The following is a 17,692-nucleotide window of genomic DNA, read 5'->3' on the forward strand; positions in this document are numbered from 1 at the left end:
AAGGCGTGCACCACCACCGCCCGGCTTATTCCGTACTTTTTAAAAGCAACTTTTTTGAGGTATTAATTTCTGTACATAACAGTCACATGTTTAATTGTTAGGTCCTTGTGATTACTCATTATTTACTATAATTATCACTATATTATTATTTACTATAATTGTTGCCTTCCACAGATCTCTTTTTTTCCCTCACACAAATCATTAGTGTTTATTTCCTAGAACCTAAGTATCACTCTCTTGGAACAAAGGGCAAAGAATTTGTCAAATCCTTTTCCTACAGTTGGATCTGTGAGGCTCCACAGGGGAACTTAGAGCTGCATAGATCATCAGAGCTAAGCTTAACGGCTTTCAAAACAAACCAAAATGGAAAAAAGTGATTCTCAGCTCCCCTTTCTCTGCTGAAAAAGTTATGTTTTTAAAAATGTAAAAGAGGCTTTGAAAGGCTAAGAAGATCTTTCTGACTAGGCCACTGGCTGGAGAGATGAGTGGTGCGGGGACAGTCCCTGTCCAGGTGGGGGCTGCTCACCTGGGGGGCAGGGCCTGGCTCCAGCCCCACCCCCACCTAGCTGAATAAATAGCATCCCGTGGTGATGGTGTACCTGGGCACCATGGGGAGGTGGAGGGAGAGTGGAGCCTGTGGGTGTGGGCAGAGGACTTTGCTGGAGTAGGGACCACAGGGGCCTCCATGAGGTTCTCAGTTGGCCTGGCTGCCCTGGGATATGGGCTCAGAGAAGAGGCTGCTGGGTTGTGCCCGGGCTCCAGTTCCAGGAGGGGACAGCAGGTCTCTCTTCTGGCCTCTAGGACCAAGGCCAGACTCAAGACGGGGTGTTCTCGTCACTGCTCTCGGGCTGGCTGCTGGCTTCCTTGTCTGGAGTACTTCCCGATGCCTGTCCTTCTGCCCCTGCAAGTGCCAGCTAGCCCATGTCTCCAGCTAGCTTCTGCATGCTCACAGCCTCTGAGTCACCCTGGATGTCAGCACTGCATTCTGACGGTCTGTCTGGTCACAGGAGATGAAGTCCGAGATGGAGGACTCAGCCTCCATTGTACCTGCCACGTCGCTCCTCGGGCCTAGTTTAATTTCTTTTTCCTGCTTGCATCTCTTCAGATTTTTCTTGATTAGTCAGTGTGGAAAGTCTAACGCCTTGTCGCCTCTCAGAGCCCTCCACAGATCTCTTTTGTTGGCTTATAAATCCCCTTTCACCCCATGCCCAAGCAACTACCCTTCCACTTTGTGTTTTCACGGAGTTGCCCTTGCCAGATACTTTATGAAAAATGGAGTCACATGGCAGGTTGGCTTTTGTCTCTGGCTTCATATACTTTTTAGATTCGTCCATGTTGTGCCATGGCTCAATTTATCTTTTGCGTATGCATATGCTGTGTGTGTGTGTTTGTGTGTGTGTGTGTGTGTACACATGCATTGAGATGTTTATGTGTGTGCGTATGTGCATTGAGATGTTTGTGTAGAAGGCAGAGGACAGACTTGAATGGTTTTGCCTCCCATCTTGTATGAGGCAGGGAATTTATTTGCTATTGTATCTGGCAGCTTAGATTGCAAGTTGCTGGGAATTCTCCTATCTCCGCCTCTCATAGACATACATGTTGGAATTACACATGAGTGCTACCACATCTGGCTTTAGGTGGGTCCATGGCATCTGAATTAAGGTCCTGGCGCTTGTATGGCAAGCATTTATCCACTGAGCCATTTCCCTAACCCAGTCAGTAATTTGATGTTATTTATTGTTGAATACTACTCCACTCTGGGTGATCATCTTTTGCCTGGTACAGCTGGCCTCTGTTTTCCTGCCCCAGTCTTCCCAGTGCTAGGATTACAGGTGTGTGCCCCATGCCCATCTTCCTACAATGATTAGTCCTACCACCATCATTCACATGCAAGTCTGTGACGCTGTCTGTCTTTGTTTCTCTTGGGTGACACTCAGGACTGGAGTGCAATTATGGTAGGGTTGGGTTTAATTTTTAAGAAAGGGCTACACGCACACACCTTTAATCCCAGCACTCAGGAGGCAGAGGCAGGTGGATCTCTGTGAGTTTGAGGCCAGCCTGGGTTACAAACCTAGTTTCAGGATAGCCAGAGCTACACAGAGAAACCCTGTCTTGAAAAACCAAAAAGAAAAAGAAAAGAAAGCGCCACACTGTGTTTTCCAAGGGGGCTAGTTTGTTTCCAATCCTACCAGCAGTGTTTGAGGGTTCCCCTCCCCCCACATAGTTGGCAGCATTTGTCATTGTCTTTCCATATTTAGAGCAAATCAAAAGTATCCTGTTACCCATCTGTAAGTACTCAGTGCATCCCTGGAAGATGTAAGATGCCTTTAAAAGTAAAACTCAGAAGCCATTTGAACAGAAAATCCTTAATAGTAAATCAAATCAGGTCCACATTTCCTCTGTTCTTTCAAAGCTTCAGACTTTGACTCCATTCCACTTGTGACTTTGTATGCTCAGTGAACCAAGACGCTAAATATTAATCTGAGGGTAGAGTCTCCTGTTGCTAGTAGACAGTGACCAATATGTGCCACATGCTGTTGTTCATTTCTAATGGAGAGATGGGCCGTGGTCCTTAAAGGTGCTTTTGCTTAGTTTTTGGATCTGATCATTGATCAGAGGTGGCAAACTCAGATGCTGTGAGAAGTTGGGTAGGTCCTGTTAGAGACCTGGCTGCTGGAGGGCCTAGAGTGTCCACTGAAGGAAGCTTACCCTTCCAGCTGTATTAATGTGCCCTAGAGATTCTGGGTCTCCCTTCTCTTTTCTTTCCCCTCCCCTCCCCAGGTCAGGTCTCCTTATATAGCCCAGTTTGAGCTCAAACTCACCATTCTCCTGCCTCAGCATCCTGAGTGCTGGGATTATGGGCCATCTTGCCTGGATAGTGTCTGTCTGTCTGTCTGTCTCTTTTAAAAGAGACCCTAGAGGGCTGGAGATATGGTTCAGCAGTTAAAAACACTGGCTGCTCTTTCAGAGGACCTGGGTTTGATTCTCAGCATCCATATGGGAACTCACAAATGTCTGTAACTCTAGTTCCAGGGGATCCAATGCCCCTTTTCTAACCTCTGCAGACACCAGGCATGCATGTGGTGCATAGATGACTTACATGCAGGCAAAGTAGCTATACGCATAAAATCCCCCTGAAACAGGGTTTCTCTGTGCAGCCCTGGCTGTCCTGGAACTTGCTCTATAGACCAGGCTGGCCTCGAACTCAGAGATTTACCTGCCTCTGCCTCCTGAGTGCTGGGATTAAAGTTGTGTACCACCGCTGTCCAGCTGAAATTAGAATTTTTAATGTGAAATTAGCTTGCAGTGAATTCAGTGATAAAATAGTGCCTGGGGATATAGCTTAACAGTGGAACACTTGCCTGGCATGTAGAAAGTCCTGAGTTCTGTCCCTAGCATTGCAAAAGTCAAACCAAACCAGGAGCTGAAGGTGTGGCTCAGTAGTGCTACATGCGCTTACATAGCCAAGGCTCTGGTCGCACTCATCACAGAAACAAAGAAAGCAGTGTGCTGCCTGCATGTCTTATCTACATAGGTATGCTAGTACAATCTGGCAGTACCAGCCAGTGAGCTGTTTGAGGAAGCAGCTGGCCAGGTGACTTTCAGCTCAGTCAAACAGGCATCACTTTACTCTTTCTAAAGTTTAAAGAACTACACTGAGCTATTACTCCACTTGCTTTGTGTACGAATGTGTGTATATGGTGTGTGTGTGTTCTGGAGTGTGGGTACCATGGCATATGTGTGAAGCTTTGACAAGAATCTAGAGTGTTAGTCCTTGCCTGTCACAGGACCCACACAAGAGACAGGGTCTCTTGCTGCTCACTGTTTACACCAGCTCAGCTGGCCCATGGGCTTCTGAGCTGCTTTTTTGTCTCTTGCCTTTGGTGAGATGGATTACAGATGTGTACTGCTGTATGTGAGCTCTGGGTGTTCCACTCCAGTCCTCACACTTGTGTGGCAAGCACTTTATCCAGAGCCACCTCCTCAACCCTGCTTGCTGTTATTACTAATTTACATTTGTTGGTGGTGTGATCTGTCTGTCTGTGCCTATGTCTGTATTTATTGGGCATATACATGTGTTCCTATCTGTGTATATGTGTACATGCGTGCATGCATGACATAACAAGTGTGTGGTGGTCAGAGGGCAGCTGTGGGAGTTGTCTCTCTTTCTCCACCATGTGGCTCCTTGGGATCAGACCCAGGTCACCCATCTGGACAGCAGACACCTCTACCTCCTGAGCTATCCTAACAGTCTTTGTTAGTTTGTTTTTGCTGGGTTTTTTTTTTTTTTTTGAAAAGGCTCCCATAGCCTAGGCTTGCCTCATACTCATTATATAGCCAAGGATGTCTTTGAACTCTCGGTCTCAAGTCTCTGCTTTCCAGTTATAGGATTCCAAGCACAGGCTGCCCCATCTGTCTTATTTACCTTGCATTGAAAACAGTCAATGTGGTGAGGTGTGGCCACAGGCCTGTGTCTGTTCAGATGCCCCCATCATCTTTCTGTTAGAATCGGGCTGCCCCACCCCAGCTGTGTGCTTCCCCCAACTTTGCCTTTCTTAGTGACTAGACACTGGCTGCTCATTTTCTCAAGCTGGACGTCTGTCACGCTGTCACGTCACCAAGTTCTGTAGACTACTCTGTTCTGTAGACTACTCTAAATAGCTCCCAGTCCCAGTCCCAGTCCCAGTCTTCTTGTGTGTCATTACCACGGTTACTGGTTCCTTTGGGCTACCCATATGGCTCCTGGGCTAGTGTAGTCTTGAAACTTGTGTCCCAGCATTCCTCTAGTTCATAGAGTTTGAAATTTTAGTTATTTAGGTCACTAGAGTGATTTTCTTTTTTCTTTCTTCTAGGTTGTTTTTTGAGACAGGGTTTCTTTGTGTAGCGTTGGAGCCTGTCCTGAAACTCACTCTGTAGACCAGACTGGCCTCGAACTCACAGAAATTCACCTGTCTCTCCCTCCTGAGTGCTGGGATTAAAGGCGTGCACCACTACTGCCTGGCTTGGTTTTTTTTTTTTTTTTAGAAGAGTTTCTATATAGTTTTGGAGCCTGTCCTGGAACTCACAGAGATCCATCTTTGTAGACCAGGCTGTCCTTGAACTCACAGAGATCCACCTGTCTCTGCCTCTTGAGTGCTGGGATTAAAGTCATGAGTGATTTTCTTAAAAAAAAAACCTGCCTGACTAGAATGATTTTCTTAAAAGCCAGATCTAATCATCTGTGATGGTTTGAATAAGAAATGTTTCCCTTTGGTCTTGGGCATGGTCCCAAGTTTGAATGCTTGGTCCCTAGTTAGTGGTGCTGTTTGGGGAGGCTTAGGAGGTGTGGTCTTGCTAGAGGTGTGTCACTAGAGACCAGTTTTGAGACTCCCTCCATTTCTAGTTCACTCTCTTTTGTTTCATGGTGGAAGTTCAGTCGCCATGCCTCCACTCTGCCATCATAAACTCATCCCGCTGGAACCAGAAGCCCAAGTCAACTTCTTCTGTAAGTTGCCTTGGCCATGGTGTTTTATCACAGCAACAGAAGTGTAGCTGATACATCATGTGACTGCGGTTGAAATTGGTCAGGAGCTTCCTGTGCTCCTTGGAGGGAAGTGCTGGACTTTGGCAAGCCAGACTCCTCTCCAGTGCTAGTCTACTTGCCCTTCTTGCGTGTGTGCACAGCTAGATGAAATTTTCCTCAGACCTGTTGCTTCCAGCTTAAGAAACGGCATCATTCGATCCCCGGGGCATTCTTTCTGCGGTATGTCCTCTAATCAGTTACCAGTGAAGCAGCCATCAGAAGTGCACGCAAGGAGGGGGAGCTCTGCCTTCCTCAGAATCACACTCTGAGGCCATGTGACAGGTGGCGATGGTCAGCGCTGTTCGCAGAGGGGTCTGAATGGGAGTGTGACATGTGCAGAGGTGGGATCATAGAGCAGTGGCCGTTAGGAGATACTGCTCCTAAGTAGTCTTAGCACAGTGACTGTGGGGTGTAAGTATGTGGGGCCTACCTCATGCTTACGCGGAAGGAGAGTCTACGAAGATTAATGTTGTGCAGAGAAATACCCATGAGTATTCTCTAACCTTGGATTCAAGGATTATTTACACTTAATTAATTTGTGTATGTGCATATATGCATGCAGGTGTGCATGCCTGAGTGCATGTGTAAAGGCCAGACTAGGGTGTTACGTCCTCCTCTATCACTGTCGTCACCTGTTCCTTTGAGACAGGTCTCTCTCTGAACCTGGATTTTGTATCTTCTAGGCTGGAAATCAGCAGCCCTGGCAGTCCTGTCTCCGTACCCTTCATAGCTTTGGGTACAGGCATTTTGTTATGTGGGTGTCTGGACATAAGTCCTTGTGATTGCAGGGTGAGTGCTCTTCACTGCTGAAGCAGCTCTCTTCAGCCCCAAGAAGAATTAACAACAAAAAGCTGTTTAAGAAAATACTACCAGGAGGGCCGGGGACGAGGCTCAGATGGTAATGTACTTGACGTAGAAGCTTGAGGGCTTGAGTTCAGTCCCTAGCACCCGTGTGAAAATGTCAGACGTGGTGGGGAGCAGAGACAGGAGGACCGCAGGGACTCTTGCACTCAGTCTAGGCTCATCTGTGAGTTCCAGGCAGTGAGAGTCCTTATCTCCAAGAAGCTAGAGGTGTTCATGAGGATGAAGCTTGAGGTTGTCTTCTGGCCTTGCTGCATGCAAACACACACACACACACACACACACACACACACACACACACACAGAGAGCGTGTTAAAGAAATAGCTACTAGCAATAAAGATTGACAGGTTTTCTTCTTCAGAATTAAAGAACAGAACCAAAAAACCCATATATGACAGCACGTACCACACAATTAAAAGCATTTAAAAGACTGGAAGAGAGACCTGCAGCCTAAGTTCCAAGTGAGCTCCCAGGCTAGTGAGATGGCTCAGCAGGTACTGTAGCGAGTACAACACCAAGACTTCGTATTAATTGTGAAAGCTCAGCCTTAGCTTCGGCTTCTCCCACTAGCTCTTATAAGTTAAACTAACCTGCTTTTATTAATCTACATTTTACCATGTGGCTTTTCCCCCTGTATGCCTGACTCCCCACATCTCCATGACATCTCCTGTGTCCCTTGATTCTCTCCTCCCACTTCCTCTCTCTGCCCAGAAGTCCTGCCTGTACCTCCTCCTGCCTAGCTGCTGGCCCTGCTTCAGCTGTTGATTACACCAGTCACAGCAGCAGGTCTTCATACAGTGTACGAATGTCCCACAAGGCACCATGCCAGCCCAACCACCTGACTTCAATCCCCAGAGCCTTTGTAAAGGCGGAAGGAGCGAATTCACTCCCCAGAGTTGTTTCTGACCTCCACACCATGCCCCCACACTACTGCTACTAAAACAATGGTGATGATGATGATAAAGAGATAACTTGCCACAATAGGTAAAGGACTTTCAGTCTGGAGAGATGGTTCAGGGGTTAAGAGCACTTGCTGCTCTCTTGGAGAGGACTAGAGTTCCGTGCCCAGCATGCATGAGGGATGGTTCACAACTCCAACTCCAGGGCATTTGACATTCTCTTCTGCCTCCAAGGGCATCGTCATGCACATACATGTATACAGGTACACAGACAGACATGGTCAATAATAAAAATAAACCTTAAAAACTACTTCGAGAAAAATTCTAATAGGAATAAACATAAGATATATAAACAAAGATACTTCATAACAAGAGAAGCAACCAGCTAACAGACAAGGAGCATAGACAGATATTCAAAAAATATACACTGAGTTACCAGCAGCTTTATTTTCCCTGAAACTGGGAACTGTGAGGCCTGGTATCCTTGGGGATGGTGAGGAGTAAGGAACATGGCTCTCCTGGACTTTGGAGATAGAGTTGCAGTTTCTAGTAAGCATTGAAGCTTGACGGCTAGATTCCTACAGCCTAGAAGTCAGTACAGACGGGCGTGTGTGAGAAGAAGGCAGGCACATGCCGATGGTGGGGTTACTGCAGAGCCTAGAAATGGCTGCACATGGGCTGGAGAGAGGGCTCAGTGGTGGAGAGCACTGGCTGTTCTTCCAGAGGACCTGGGTTCAGTTCCCAGCACGCACATGGCAGCCTACAACCACCTGTAACCCTACCTCCAGGGGATCCCACACCTTTACACAGATATACATGCAGGCAAAACACCAATGCACATAAAAATAAATGAATCATTAAAAAATTTAAAAAAAAAAAAGGGCTGCATGCTTATGGGAGTTTGTGTTGGGGATCTGTGAAGATGTGTGGGCTGACGAACTACAAGAACAACAGGAAAATGTATCCGAAAAGAGTCCACAAAGAATACATTGTTGCTGGAAATGGAAGCTGCAGATCTATGTGAACATTATTTATCCACTGATACTATGTGATATTTATGGGTCTGCATATGGTTCCTTTCTTTATTACTTCCAGCCAACCTTCTGGGTTTTGCCAGTTTGCCCAGGCTGGCCCGTAACTTGCGATCCTTTGACGTAGCCTGACAAGTAGCTGCAATTTCAGGCAAGTATCACGAAGCCTTGCCAGTGACTGGGTTTTCCTTCTTGTTTTGAGACAGTCTTATGTATCTCTGGCTGGCCTCAGACTTGTTAAATAGCTGAGCATGGCCTTAACGTGAGATCCTCTCGCCTCCATCTCCTCAGAGCTGTGGTTTTAGGTGTGTACCATGGTTGGTTTATGCAGTGGGTGATCAAAACCATGAAAACCCTCTAACAACTACACCCTCACTCCAGGGACTTTTGTGGGTTTTTCTCCCCTGGAAAAAGGGTTACATCTATAGACCGGGGTGGCTTGGCGTTATTTTAGTCAAGGCTGGCTTTGAACTCATGGCAATCGTGCCTCAAGTTTTCAGAGTAATAGATTACACTGTTTCTTGCTTGGCGATATAAGTTAAAAACAAGAAGAGGACCTAGCCATGTCCTGCCTGAGACACAGGACTGCCTTGTGACTGATGCTCTTTCCCCTTCCCTTCTCCCTCTGTGATCTGAGACAACTGGAATGTGGGCATCTGTTGCTGCTGCTGCTGCTGTGACCTGTGGAACTGGTTCCTCCTTTAGCTGAGGCAGTGGACTGCGTGTTCTGTGGCTCACATATGTCCCAGCACAACACGTGCCCAGACGGCTTCTGTCCGCCTGCCAGTAAAGTGGTGACATGTCATTGGTGCAGTTCAGGATGTCAGCATGGTTCTGTTGTCTTTTACTTTCAGATTTATTTTAGTTTATTTTACTTTCCTGTAAGCCCGAATTTTTAGGACAACTTACTTTAGTAGGAATTCACATTTGTCTGTCTGTCTCTTTCTCTGATACAACCTACATAAAAAATTTTTTGAGATAAGATCTTACTATATAGCTCTATTTAACATGGAACTCACAATGTAGACTAGGGTGGCCTTGAACTCACAGGGATCTGCCTGCCTTTGCCTCCCTACTGCTGGGATTAAAAATTTTTTTAAAGATTTTTGAGATAAGGTCTGTATAGCCCAGGCTGGCCTTTGGCCCATGATCCTTTTCCCTCAGCCTTCCTAATGCTGGGATTATAGGTGTGTACTGCCACATCCACATCTGCCTTTGATTACTTACTTTATTATTTTTACATTTTTGTTTATTTAGTGTGGGGATGGGGCACATGTGCACCATGAGCAGGTAGATTTGGAGGGCCACCTGTGGGAGTAGGTTCTCTCCTTTCACTGTGTGGGTCCTGAGAATTGAACTTAGGTTGTCAGGCTTAGCAGGCAGGTGACAATGCCTTTACCATCTTATAGGCCTTTATTTATTTATTTATTTAGTTAGTTAGTTAGTTAGTTATTTATTTAAAGACAAGTTCTCTATGTAGCCTGGGCTGGCCTAAAACTCACTATATAGACCAGGGTAGCCTCAAACTGAGAGATTCATCTGTCTCTGCCTCTCCAGTGCTGGGATTAAAGGTGGCTTCCACTACACCTAGCTTTTAAAATAAAGTTTCAGTTTAACAAAATAGATTATCACATAATCCAGAACAATCGGGCTGCGTTTTCTCTCTGGTGGGTATATCTAGGCTTGGTGGGTTGGTGAACACTGGCAACCCCAGCAGTGGATTCATGAGGGTGAAAAGAGAGAGAGGATTTCCAGGTCAAGGTCAGTCGGGGCCTCTCAGGGAGACCCTGTTTCAAGGAAAAAACAAACACAAACAAACAAAGGGTACATTAATCACCAGTGTTTCACCATCAAACTTGGCCTTGCTCATTGTTGGTCGTTGGCAGAGTGCCTGTGAGGAGAGCCAGGCAAGACCACACACTCTTTTTTTTTTTTTTTTTTGGTTTTTCGAGACAGGGTTTCTCTGTGTAGCTTTGCGCCTCTCCTGGAACTCACTTGGTAGCCCAGGCTGGCCTCGAACTCACAGAGATCCGCCTGGCTCTGCCTCCCGAGTGCTGGGATTAAAGGCGTGCGCCACCAACGCCCAGCAAGACCACACACTCTTAACACTGACCTTGTTTGGGTATCTGGGAATTGACTTTCAGGCCAGTGCTTAGGGTCCAGCCTAGCATCTCACTCGCACACTCCAGACAACACTCTCCCTCTGAGCTGCATCCTCAGTCCGGCGTAGTATTTGATGTCCCTGTGACCCTGACTTGTCACAGCTGAATGATCTCGTTCATTAACCTGTTATACAGTTTACCGTCATGAAGAGTACACCATGCTGTTCTTTTTTCTTAAAGCCCACATTGCAGATGCACACTAAGATACCTGTAGATGAAATTGTGGGTTGTTTGGGGTTTCTTCCTCTAATTAATTGGCTGGGGCATGTGTGTATATGCAGGGACAAACCTGGCACTTTCAACTCCTGGAAATGCAGACTAGTTCAAAGCAAACTCCGATGCACTGTTTACTTGCCTGTGAAAGACATGCAGTGAGTAAGAGCCCAGGTGTGGAGCTCCCACCTAGGCTGGGATGCTGGTTCTGCTTCTGCTGCCATCTGAGCAAGCTTGACCTGTCTGGGCCTGCTTCTTCATCAGTAGCTGAGCAGAATAGCACCTGCCTTGTCACGTTGTAGCGAGGCAGCATGGTGCTGCAGAGAGCTCCTCCAAGCCCTGCTGGGTCCAGTGCAAAGGTGGCCAGTGGTTGCTGAAGGCGTCTTCTCTGTTGCTGGTGTCCAGCAGGGTGAGCTGGAATGCTCCTGCGGACCCCCTCTCTTCCTGCCTCTCTCCCTTTACCACTGAGGCTCTGCTGCCCTTTCCAGGGTAGTAGCAGGGAGGGAAGGTGGGAATCCTGAGCTCCTACCTGACCTCTCATCCTCCTGCTTCTGCCTCCCAAGTGCTGGGGTGACATGTGCCACCATGTCAGGTGCCAGGTGCCAGGTGCTTGAAAAGTACATACGGCGCAGACATTATGGAGCCTCTGTGAATCTTAATTTATGTATTTATTTGAGACAGGGTTTCTCTGTGTAGTCCTGGCTGTCCTGGAACTCACTCTGTAGACCAGGCTGGCCTTGAACTTACAGAGATCCTCCTGCCTCTGCCTCCCAAGTGCCGGGGATTGAAGGCGTGCACCACTGTGCCTGCTGTCAACTTCCTGCAGGATGGCGAAAGTAAAAGAAGCATAGCCTTACTTTTAAGTCTGGAGCCAGCAGGTAAAGTCATTTGCCACCAAGCCTGATGACCTGAGTCCAGGCTCCGGGCCTCATCCGTTGGAAGGAGAGACTGGACTCCTACAAGCGCCCTCTTTTGTACTGTAATGTGTGAATACACACACAAATAAATACACAAATATAAGAAAATGTAAATTTCCGTCCATGCTGAACGTTACAAAAATGTACCACTTAGTTATTTCCACAGGGTAAACACAGTGTAACCAGCAGGAAACAATTAACTAGTGCTTTCAGAATTGTCTGAAGCTTTGCCTTCCCTCAAGTGCCTGGAAAGTCCCTTTCTCGGGGGAGCAGTCACCCTCCTGAAGGTCGCCCTCTGAATCCTTGCCCCGTGTGTTCTGTGAGTGGGCTTGCTTCTCCCTGAGGTGGTGTGAACAGGTTCTGGGATCTCCCTGCCGCCCTGCCAGCTCAGCTGGGGCTCTTGCAGAGGACTGGATGTCCTCACCGACGAATATTGTCAAATTAGTCTCTTTCTTGTGCACCTGCAGTGGTGGTGGGCAGGTGTGTCCTCTGAAGAACAGGGAAGGTAGTCACTCGGGTCACTCCCTGAAGACTTTAATTCCACCCCAGAAGGGCCAGGAGCCTTCACTCCTGCTGTCTTTTCCCTTAGCAGGCCTCACAGTCCTGCAGGAGGTTACTTCTCTGTGGGAGTCGGGGTTTGCCTCAGGCTCCTCTGTCTCACGGAAGTGAGAGTGAGCAAACATGTTTTAAATGCCTAGCTGAACTCTGGCACCAAGAGAAATTCCCAGAGGACCAAAAAAGGGAAGAGGGAGTTGAAACCAGCAGATAACAGAAGGGGGTTGAGGGAGGGAGCCGGTGCCGTTCTGAGATATGGCAGGAGTCTGGGGAGAGCTTGGATTAGACCATTGCTGAGGGCCTGTGCTCCAACCAGCAGATCCAGTTGGGAGGGGCCAGAGGCAGCCAGGAAATAAAACTCCCCTGGTGGCATCGGTCCAATGCATTGTCTCTGGGCCACGTGGATGTGGCTTATACTGATCCCTCAGAGGGTCCGTCCCATTGATAGCCTCTGAGGCCTGGGAACTTCCAGCTGTAGGGGAGGGTCCCATCAACAGCCTCCCGTGTCTGGGTAATTCTGGCTCTAAGGGTGAGGAGCCAGCTGTCACAGACAGCCCATATCATTCCCAGTAACGTTACATGCTCTGAAGAACCCTGGGCACGCGCTGTTAGAGGGCTTTGCTGATATCCCGCCCTGGTCCTGGAATATGTGATCATGCTTGAGATTGGGACATGAGGCAGGCAGGGGTGGCCATATCCCTGTGAGCTCTGGTTTCGGCAGAGCCCAGGATTTCCCCATGCCAAGTAGAGTCTGTTTCTACTTGACTCGTTCCTGAGAGTACTTCTTCATTAGCTTTCTGTCCTGAAGGCCATCGTACGCTATCATTTTGTTTTTTCCTTCTCAAGACAAGGTTTATCTCTGTAACAGTCCTGGCTGTCCTGGAACTCACTTTGTAGACCAGGCTGGCCTCGAACTCACAGAGATTCGACTGCTTCTGCCTCCCAAGTGCTGGGATCAAAGTGTGTGCCACCACACCCAGCTTAACTTTAAAGTTTTTAATTATTCTTAATTATGTGTAGGTGTATGTATCTGCATGTGGGTGTGTGCATATGAATGTAGGTGCCCACAGAGGCCAGAGGGAAGGATCCCCTGGAGTTACAGGTGGTCATGAGCCTCCCCTCAGCCACTACTAGTCTAGTCTAGTCCAGTCTTTCCTTTCCTTTCTTCCTTTTTTTTTTTTTTTTTTTTTTTGAGACAAGGTTTCTTTGTAGTCCTGGCTGTCCTGGAACTCACTCTGTAGACCAGGCTGGACTCGAACTCAACAGAGATTCACCTGCCTCAGCCTCCTGAGTGCTGGGATTACAAGTGTGTGCCACCACCACCTGGCTCTTTCGTTTCTTTTAAGCAGGGTGTCACTCTGTACCCCTGACAGTCCAGAAACTCTGTTTAGACTAGGCTGGCCTTGAATTCATAGAGAATCTCCTGCCTCTGCTTATTGAGTACTGGGATTAAAGGCGTGCACCACATACATGAGTTGGCCTCCCCATCACATTCTGAGTGCCTCTCTGTTCTGTCAGTAAGAATGCAAGGGAGATTAAAACTATGGTTCATCTTGCTGTGGAATCCCCATGTCAAGGTGACCCTGACCAGTTTGCCCCAGAGCCCATACAAGTGTGCTGAAATGAATGAGCCCACTGTTGCTTTCTGCAAAGTTTTGACATCTGTGGGATTTCTGAAGAGTCTTTTTCAGCTTTTGAAGGCTGTGACAGCTGTCTCTCTCTCTCTGTCCGCACTTCTGGGAGCTTTGGCCATCGTGAAACTGGACACCATAGCTTTTCAAGCAAATGAACAGGCCGACTAACCAGAAATCTACTCCAATCTCTATAGGATGATGTGAGGCATAAAGTCCATCTGAACACCTTTGGCTTCTTCAAGGACGGCTACATGCTGGTCAACGTCAGCAGCCTCTCTGTGAATGAGCCCAAGGGAACCGTGGACCCAAATGCTGAGGCAAGTGTCTTCCCATAGAGCAGGGTCACTCCCAGCTCCCTCCCTCCTGGCCGAGAACATTCTTGGTGGTCCTACCAAAGTATGTATCAGGAACCATCTTTACTTCTGTACTTCTGTGGTCAGTGAAATACTGGGGGTGAAACCCAGGCCTTCCCCATGCTGGGCAAATGAACCACACCCCAGCTCTAAGCTGCAATTCCTTTTTTTTTTTTTAAACTTCATTTGTTTATGTATTTTATGTATGTGAGTACTTTGTCTACATGTATACCTGCCCACCCAAAGAGAGAATTGTGTCCTATTACCGATGGCTGTGAGCCGTTATGTTGTTGCTGGGAGTTGAACTCGGGACCTCAGGAAGAGCAGCCAGCACTCTTCACTCTGAGCCATCCCTCCAGCCCTGCAGTTCTGGAGTGCATGTATAGTTAGTGATTGGACATGAGCAGCTATTCCCTTCTTCCAAGAGAGCTCTTAAGAACAGTGAGAAGAAGCCAGGCCTGAGGACCATGCTCTCTGTGTTTATGACTTGAGTTTTCTGCTCTTTGAGGAAGAAAGGCATGGGCAGTGTGAGGACTTAGTCTTTCCTCTCTTCACTGCCCTCAGATCGGCTTCAGTCTAGATCGGACCAAGAACGATGGCTTTTCTTCTTACCTGGTAAGTTGCTTTTAAAGAAATTATGTATATTGGTGTTTCATCCCAAAATATGCATGCATGTCTGTGCGCCACATACTTGCCTGGTGCCAACAGAGGTCAGAAGAGTTGGATCTCCTGGAACTGAGTTATAGACAGTTGTGATCATGGGGTGCTGAGAGTCAAACCCAGGACCTCTGTAAGAGCAGTAAGTGCTCTTAACAACTGGGCCATCTTATCAGCCCCTCCCCCCTTCTCTGGGACAGCAGGGATGGACAGGGTTTCATTCTGTAGCTCAGGGTGGCCTCAAACTTAGAGCAGTTCTCCAGCCTCAGTCTCTCAAGTACTAGGATTACAGGCATAAGCCAGCACGGATTGTATCCCAGACTAGCCTGGAACACACTGTGTAACTGAGGCTGGGCTTGAACTCCTGATGGCCCTGCCTCTGCCTTATAGGTGCTAGGATGGCTGGTACCTGGTAAGTTCTAGGTCACAGTCTGACTGCTGTCCTCACTCAGCCCACGGTGCCTGTTCTGGAGGTGGGAGCTGCTGTAACTTCTAGGCTTCACTGTTGGGAGGAGCATGAGCCTCGTTCTTGCCACAGCGAGTGCAATGATACATGCTTGTTCTTCCTTTGGCAGGATGAAGATGTGAATTACTGTATTTTAAGAAAACAGTCTATGTCTTCTGTCACCCTTCTCATCTTAGACATCTCCGGAAGTGCGTAAGTAATTCTGAAATCCTCTCTGCTGGCCCTCAGTGCGGCGTGGGCGCTGGCTGCAGCCAGCATTCCCACGATGTCTGCCACAGGCCAGTCCTGCGCTGAGTACTGGAGATGAGCTACAGCTGAGAGACACAGGGCCCACCAGGGAGGAAGACAGATGAAGTACAATCCAAAGGACTGCAGCAAAGTAGAGGGAGAGTGAAGCCCCCCGCCCCCACACCCCCACACCCCACACCCCCACACCCCACACCCCCAGCAAGGAGGGACAGTTTCAGGTCAGGCTTAGGCAGCCTTCTGTGAGTCAGCTTTTCCAGATGAATGAGAGCAGGAAGGGTGGCCGTGTCCGAAGGAGAGGGAGTGGTCTGTGGAGTAGCGTGGTGATGAGCACTGCATCAGCACCCAAGTTTACTGTTGGGGAGCACAGTAGAGGAAGCAGGGAAGAGAACGGTCGGAATCCAGGCAGCAGCTTCTACCACTCAGGGACTGTGTAACTCCAGGGTGCAGGCTCCTCTCCTACCTCAGAGCACTGGTGTCTCTTTTGTGAGATTGTCCTGGAGGGACTGGCTTAGTGGCAGAGCACAGGTGAGGGATGAATTAAGGGATTTTGTGTTTTTAAGTTAGGTGCATTTCTATCTGCCCACTGCCTGGGTTTCATGCTTGTGTGTGTGTGAGGGGGGTGGTGAGATGGGGTTGGATGGCAGAAGCTGATGTTGGGTATCTCCCACAACCACTCCCCGATCCCCCTCGTGAGGCAGGATGTCATTATGTAGACCAGACTGGCCTTGAACTCAGAGATCTGTCTGCCTCTGCCTCCCAAGTGCTGGGATTAAAGATGTGAACGCTTTTAATTAATTCATGAATCCCAGCACTCAGGAGGCAGAAGCTGGCAGATCTCTGTGAGCTCGAGGCCAGCCTGGTCTATAGAGTGAGTTTCAGGACAACCAAGGCTACATGAAGAATCTCTGTCTCAAAAAACCAAAAGAAAGAGCAAGGTGTACACACCATGCTCAGCTGTCCTACCTTATTTTCTTGATGTAGTCTGTCGCTGAGCCTGAGGTTTTGCTGATTTACCTAGACTAGCTGGCCAGTAAATTCCAGGCACCCTCCTGTGGCCACCTTCCCAGCCCTGGGGTCATAGGCTCACATCATATGCCCCACTTTTACACATGACTCCTGGGTATCAAATTCAGGTCCTCATAATTCGGAGGCAAGTGCACCTCCTTGGCCCAACCACCCTAACTTGTATGTAACTTCTTTCTCTCCTTTTTTTTTGCATTTATGTATTGTGTGATGTGCACATCATGCCATGCCTGTGGGGTCAGAGAGCGGTCCGTGGAGTCGGCTCTCTTCTTCCCACGGGAAGGCTTCAGGGTTGACTCAGGTCCAGCCTCACTACTAGTGCTTCCCCGTGAGCTAGCTCTCTGGCCCTTCGCGTAATTTCTGAGGAAGCCTTCAAAGGGTTCAAGCTAAGATCTGTGTCCAGATTGTTTTCCAGCGGAGCCGATAGCAGCCCAGAGTGGGTGAGCTAGAGATGAACAGGGTCAGAAGTAGAAAAACCAGGTAGGAAGCTTCTTAAAAAATACAGCACTTGGGGCAGAGCTACCTGCTCTGGGTCTCACTGCAGACGTCTCCTCCTGGTCGCCTCCACTATCGTCCGTCAGGAAGGCTGCAGTCTCCTAGGTTATGGTGTGTTTGGCAAGTGGCAGAGGAAGGCCTGACTGACCCTGGCAGAAGGAATGAGAGCAGGGATTGTCGCACCCACCTGAAGTCCCGAGGTGGCAGGCAGGCAGGCTCAGGAAAGGGCAGGTCATTAGTTCCCTCATCCTCAGTTTTCTCCCTCGGCAGTGGTCCAGGTGTGGTTCTCAGCACACGGTGGCTCACAGTCACCTGTAACTCCAGCCCGAAGAGGGCTTCTCCAGGTTCCTGCACGCACACAGTGCACACAAACACATAATTAATCTTTAAAACCAAAAGAAGGGGAAGGAGGACATGGCTTTTAGGCCAGTGATGTGGAGTGTCCTCAGCTCCCCACACACCTCCTTCACTTCCGTTGTATTGGAGAACCTTACGTCTTCTTCTGTTTCCCTCCCACCAGTTTTCTGAGCACATTAAGAATTCTCAAGGGAACCCTGTGGTGATAGTGGTGGTGCACACCTTTAATCCCAGCACTCGGGAGGCAGAGGCGGGC

General features: G+C 48.3%; 1 protein-coding gene and 1 pseudogene across 1 annotated transcript in view; one reads left to right on the forward strand and one right to left on the reverse strand.

Moving 5' to 3' along the window:
• The window catches only part of Gpr107 (G protein-coupled receptor 107), a 62,217-nt gene that overhangs the window by 3,295 nt on the left and 41,230 nt on the right, over positions 1 to 17,692 (forward strand). Inside the window, exons 2-4 of the mRNA XM_059260025.1 lie at positions 14,031 to 14,153; positions 14,754 to 14,804; positions 15,422 to 15,504. Of these exons, the coding sequence (XP_059116008.1) occupies positions 14,031 to 14,153; positions 14,754 to 14,804; positions 15,422 to 15,504 (257 nt within the window). The remainder of the gene's footprint in view (positions 1 to 14,030; positions 14,154 to 14,753; positions 14,805 to 15,421; positions 15,505 to 17,692) is intronic.
• On the reverse strand, positions 816 to 1,042 carry LOC131908898 (cAMP-dependent protein kinase inhibitor gamma-like; annotated as a pseudogene).

The sequence above is a fragment of the Peromyscus eremicus genome, chromosome 4, assembly GCF_949786415.1.
Source record: "Peromyscus eremicus chromosome 4, PerEre_H2_v1, whole genome shotgun sequence".
Lineage (NCBI taxonomy): Eukaryota > Metazoa > Chordata > Mammalia > Rodentia > Cricetidae > Peromyscus > Peromyscus eremicus.